The sequence below is a fragment of the Pinus tabuliformis genome, chromosome 6 (genome assembly GCF_031772625.1).
Source record: "Pinus tabuliformis cultivar Carrire ecotype Pingquan chromosome 6, CPIR1, whole genome shotgun sequence".
Lineage (NCBI taxonomy): Eukaryota > Viridiplantae > Streptophyta > Pinopsida > Pinales > Pinaceae > Pinus > Pinus tabuliformis.
Window position 1 is genome coordinate 1,877,627,689 of NC_142292.1, and position 6,068 is coordinate 1,877,633,756.

General features: G+C 45.3%; 2 protein-coding genes across 2 annotated transcripts; both read left to right on the plus strand.

Annotated features, from left to right (window-relative positions):
• The first annotated feature begins 347 nt into the window (after nucleotides 1–347).
• Nucleotides 348–2,926, plus strand: LOC149266657 (uncharacterized). The gene is made up of 2 exons (XM_089408932.1): nucleotides 348–521; nucleotides 2,315–2,926. The coding sequence occupies exons 1-2, from the start codon at nucleotides 348–350 to the stop codon at nucleotides 2,924–2,926; spliced, it is 786 nt and encodes a 261-aa protein (XP_089265058.1).
• A 1,880-nt stretch (nucleotides 2,927–4,806) lies between these two features.
• LOC149266658 (uncharacterized) lies at nucleotides 4,807–5,691 on the plus strand. The gene has a single exon (XM_089408938.1). It carries the CDS (start codon nucleotides 4,807–4,809, stop codon nucleotides 5,689–5,691), a length of 885 nt encoding a protein of 294 aa, XP_089265064.1.
• The last annotated feature ends 377 nt before the right edge of the window (nucleotides 5,692–6,068 follow it).

Genomic DNA, 6,068 nt, shown 5'->3' on the forward strand with positions numbered 1-6,068 from the left:
ACCTATATCCTGAAGGCTACAGAGCGCATTAAGGTTGATTTTCCAAGCCATCGCATTAACGGTGAGATCCAATACATGCAGGATCATGCGCTAATAGGAAAGTTTCTTGGATTCTGGCCTGCTGAAAAGGCATTGCAGGGTTGGATAGCTTCAAAATGGAAGCCCAAAGGACAGGTCACCCTGCAGCTTGGATCGAAAGGCTTCTTCATAGCCATCTTCCATTGTGTGGAGGACAAATTGTGGGTATTCAAAGGCGGCCCATATTTCTTTAACTCCTTAGGACTTTATCTCACGGAGTGGAAGCCAAGATTTAACCCTGATAAAGAAGATTTCAGCTGGGCTCCAGTATGGATACGAATGTATTCCCTCCCAGTGGATACTGGAAGGAAGAAATGCTAGCAGATATTGGCAACAAACTAGGGACCTTCATCAAAGTTGCGGCGGAAACAAAAACCCGCAAATACACCTTGTACGCCAGGATTTGTGTACAGATGCACCTGACCAAGGCTTTAGCTGACTCGGTAAGTCTCTTTCACGATGACTTTGAATGGACACAGCCTTTAGATTATGAGCATATCCCCTTTCGCTGCCGTAAATGCCATGAGCATGGCCACCTCTTCCGAGATTGTCCTCTGAACTCGCAGTCAAAAGCCGCCTCCAATGAAGCCAATAAAGACTCGGATGGATTCACCAAAGTTCCTAACCGCCGTAGGCATGCCAAGAAAACCCAGGTAGCCCCTGATAACGCCATCAAATCAGATACCCAGAACAGATTCACTCTGCTTGCTACTCAAGATCCGCAGGATATACCAAGCTCTGAACCCAAGGAGAATATTTCTTTGCCTTCTTCTTCCCTTAACCCCTTAGCCCCCATGCAGTCCTCAGATCCAGTCTCTTCTCGCCCCTCTCCTAATCCTCTTTCGGATAAAAATAAAATGGTTTCAGATCTCAGCCCTTTCCCCTCTTCCCAGGGGAAATCTGTTCTAGATTTCAAATAGCAGGCCTCGGCCATGGACCTAGATGCAGCTCTTACACTCAGTCTACAGGAAGATGCAGATGAGGAAGACCAGAGCTCCCCTATCATCATGGAGGAATATCCGGAGCATGTCAGCCTAGATGGTCTTGATATCTTCAAACTTGAAACTGCCTGCAAACAAAAGGAATATAACTCAATTCCCCCTTGGCAAATCGACAGGCTTGAAGGTGTCTTGACCAAAGTGCAGCACAACAAAAGTCTTGGTATACAAGAAGGAAGCCCCTGGGATGGAAAAAAAACTCTCAAAGAAACCAAGAAAAGGGGACGCAAGACAGACCTTCAGCGGACCATAATAGTAGGAGAAATACTTATGGAATCGGGGCGATTCCCTAAGTTGACAAAGTTCTATAAACCCAAACCTCAGTATCCATGAAGCTCATCTCATGGAATGTGAGAGGACTCAACAGCCCCTCAAAACACCGGATGATAAAAAACCTGATTCAACAAGAAAAACCATCCATAGTTTTTCTGCAAGAGACAAAAAGCAGCAACACAGCTATAGAAAGAATTCGAAACAAGATCTGGGCAGGTAGCTGCTCAATTTCAGTTGACGCCTTAGGGGCTTCAGGCGGACTTGCCATTCTATGGAATCCACAGACTCTTTCACTATATGATTTCCATGCTACCCATCACCTCATCCAAGCATCCTTCCACCTCATTGGTACCAACATCCATGGGCATCTCTCAAATGTGTATTTTCCGCAGTCTATTCAGCAAAAACTAGATCTTTTGGAAACAATCTCTATTCTAAATGAGAACAGGCAGTTCCCCCTCTGGATCGGCAGAGGAGACTTCAACATCATAAAATCAATGGAGGAGAAAAAAGGAGGCAGAATCAGGTTAGACAGTGACAGCAATGGCCTCAGAGAATTCATTCAGAACAATCAACTCATGGATATTCCAACCTCCAATGGAATCTTTACTTGGACCAATAAGCGTAGGGGCATTCATCACATAGCCTCTAGGCTCGACAGGTTCCTCATTTCGGACAATGCAATACATCTGGGAGGGGACTTCCACGCTTCCATCATAACCCAAGGAGGATCCGACCACTAGCCAATTGTGTTACAATGGTCCCGGCCAGGCACTCGTAGCAATAGACCATTCTGATTCGAAGCCTTCTGGCTCACAAGTCCAAACTTCAAGACAGTGGTAAGTAAGGCATGGAAATATTTTATCCCGCCAGAGGGTGCCAAAATGTATCAATTCCAACAAAAGTTGAAAAACTTAAAACAAGTACTCAAAGTCTGGAATCGCACACATTTTGGCAACATACAGGAGAATCGCAAGAGGCTGGAACAACAAATGAAATCGCTTCAACAAACTTTCATCCTAGAAGGCAGAACAGATGAACAGACACATCAGGAGCAGATCCTTTGGAATCAAATTGAAGAATGCAGGCAACAAGAGGAAATTCTCTGGCGTAAAAAATCCAGAATCAGGTGGCTAAAAGAGGGGGAAAAGAATACCAAATTCTTCCATAAAACCGCTATCCAAAGGCGAATGCACAATAACATTGCATTTATCAACAATCAACATGGGGAAAGAGTAGAAGCACATGAAGATATGGAGAAGGAGGTCACAGGCTACTTTCAGGATATTCTCAGGGAGCCCATAGGTAATAGAGATGAGGCAATTAGAACTATCACGCAACACATTCCTCGAATCATAACGGAGGACCACAACAACAAACTGCTCCAGCCGACGTCACTGAGGGAAGTTGAAGAAGCTATGGCCCAACTCAAAGATGGCAAGGCTCTTGGGCCTGATGGCTTCACAGCCAATTTCTTTCATGAATTTTGGGAGCTCATCAAGGCAGAAGTATGGAACTTGTGGAGGTATCAAGAATTATGCACTGGATTCTTCCTGCCCTCAATTCAACCTTCCTAGCGTTGGTTCCCAAAGGTGAAGAACCACATAAGCCTGAAAAATATAGACCAATAGCGCTATGCAATGTTATCTATAAGCTCATCTCAAAGGTAATAGCGAATAGGCTCAAACCTCTCCTTCCACTTCTCATTTCTCCAGAACAGACGGGATATGTAGAAGGACGACAGATCATGGATGGTATAATTCTATCAAATGAGGTGATTCACTCATTAAAGCTTCTAAAAAAAGCAGGTATGATTCTAAAACTGGATCTCTCTAAAGCCTTTGATAAACTCAGTTGGAATTACATTCACAAAATGTTACTGGCTTTCGGTTTCAGTTCAACTTGGACCAGATGGATCATGAACCTAATTTCCTCTCCCAGCATCTCTGTCTTGCTGAATAGTTCTCCTTCTTCTCCCTTCCGTCCCTCACGTGGCATCAGGCAGGGGGATCCCCTTTCACCTTTCCTCTTTGTCCTAATGGCAGAAGGGCTCAGTAGGCTACTCAAATCTGTTGTTTCCTCCCATACTTTAAAAGGAATCTCTCTCCAGGGTCTCAATCCCCAGTCCCATCAGCAGTTTGTAGACGACACTATGTTATTTGGTCATCCATCCTCTCAAGAGGCCTTTGTATTCAAATCCCTGCTCTCCCTCTTCTCCGACGCCTCTGCCACCTCCATCAATGCCTCGAAATCTCAGCTCTTCTTTTTCAACACCCCCCCTCCACGCAAAGGAATATTGCTAGAATTCTGGGGTTCGCCATACCCAAGCTTCCTTCAAAATACCTAGGAGCACCCCTAGCTGACTCTGCCATCAAGCATGCTTCTTGGAGGTCTCTCCTAGATAAATTAGAATCCAAGCTTTCGTCATGGACTTTTCGTGCTCTAAACATGGCTGGCAGACTTGTCTTAATTAAATCAGTCTTACAGGCAATGCCTTTGTATCTTTTTTCCATCATGGCAGCTCCAAAATGGGTCCTTAAAGCCATACGCAACCTTCAGCGCAACTTCCTATGGGGCTCCTCCGGCCTGAACAGAAAATGGGCTCTTGTCAACTGGAAAGAAGTCTGCAAACTCAAATCTGAAGGAGGTCTAGGCTTAAGAGATCCTCTCCAAAGCAACAATACAATGGGAGCACGAATGTGGTGGAATTGGATCTCCAAGCCACACTCACCATGGGCCAGACTCTGGCAAGCCAAATATACCCCGGGCAGTCAATGGAGCGATCTTATCAGAATCAACTCCACAACCCAAGGATCTCTAATATGGAATACTGCAAAGCTTCACAACAATTTCATTCAAGAGCATAGCTTCTGGGAAATTCACTCAGGCATGACGGCAAGGTTTTGGGAGGATTCATGGCAACAACTCCCAAAACTGGCAACTTTATTCCAAAAGCCAGACGAACCTCACCTGTGTTCATCAATTCTGGCAACAACCCACACATCATGAGTTCCAAATCTGGAAACCCGCTAGCCTCTGGCAGATGGACTAGTAGGGAGAAACGCATTCTGACATAGATCAAGAACTCACCTACAGAAGGATTCGTTACTCCAACCAGCAGGACAAACTCGGATGGGGTCATATGCCCAAAGGAACATTCACCACTAAAGAAGCACACCGACTGCGCTATTCAGATATCGAGACAGACAAGGACCAAATATGGGAAAATGTCTGGCAACCAGGAATATGGCCCAAAATCTCAACTTTCTTATGGCTTCTAAGTAAAAGGCGCATACTCACATGGGACAACCTGTTAAAGCATGGATTCATTGGGCCCTCAAGATGCCCAAACTGTAATCTCCACTATGAGACCATCAGGCATTTAATGGAAACATGTCCACTAGCTACGCAACTCTGGAAGAGAGTTGAAAAATGTAACATGAGATCGGAAGCAAGGATGGAGGATGTAATAGAAACTATAAGGAAATGGACTAAGAACCCTTTTAAAAGTCAGCTTCTTAACTCTCTGTGGAGTCTAATACCAGTCTTTCTATATTGGATTCTCTGGAAGGAAAGAAACTACAGAATCTTCAATAATTCCTACCGGTCAATAGACGCTCTGTGGCTCCTCTTCAAAAAAAATTTACAAGAAACTCTAGCCATCAGAACCTGGTATGATACAGATCTGCCAGAATCTCAGCAGGAATGCAACATATTGAAAGAATGGAATCTGGACCTCTCCTTCTTAGCAAAGGTCAGTACCCGTCCCACAACTAGCACTGCCTCTCAGCTATTCTGGTCCCCACCAGCAATCAACTCCTACAAGCTAAATTTTGATGGGGCTGCCAAAGGTAATCCTAGGCCTACGGGATTTGGAGGAATCTTCAGAAGCCACACGGGAGCAATATTGCATATATTCTATGGATCGATTGGCAAAGACACTAACAATGCAGTAGAATTGGAAGGACTTTGGGAAGGGATCTGCATTGCAGAACAAAAGCACTTCTTCCCTCTTGAGGTCGAAGGAGACTCTCTCATTCTTATAGCCGCTGCTAAAAGAATACAAGCAGGTTCCACAGCAGTCAAGATTGCATCAAGCTGGAGATTGCTCAGTAGATTGGAATCACTGGAGGAAAAGCTCAAAAATCCCCAAAGCATAACCTTCCAGCATGTTCGAAGAACAGCAAATCAAGTAGCAGACAGACTAGCTAACCAGGGCGTAACTCAGCTACTTCCCCACTTCTCAGGATCTCTTGACATGGTAGATGATGACCAACTCAAAAAGGATTGCATTTCTTTGGTGCAGAAAGATCTCTCCCTCCCGGATGCGGGTGATCAATGAGTTTGGCAGTTCCAAGGTGGCGCTTCACATGGGCAGGTGTCAGCCCATGCGCGCCACCCAGTACCCCACAGCATGTTTTAGCTGGTCACATGTAGGATCTTTAATGCAGGTTTTAACTCCGGTCTTGTCCGCCTTAATACGCCTCCTGGTAACCTGAGCGATGGAGCTACATAACCCTGGAGCTCCTGCCACCTTTTCGCATTCCTTTGCAGTCATTTGGCATACCACTGCAACATCGGCGCACTCCTCTATGGTGTGGGGGATTGCTCAGGGGCATTCTTTCTCTGCGCCCAATTTAGACATTGTTCCAAGCCTACGAGTGGTTTATAAGCATTGCACGCCCAATTCTGCGGCCTCTGTCCTGGTTAATTTCTTCT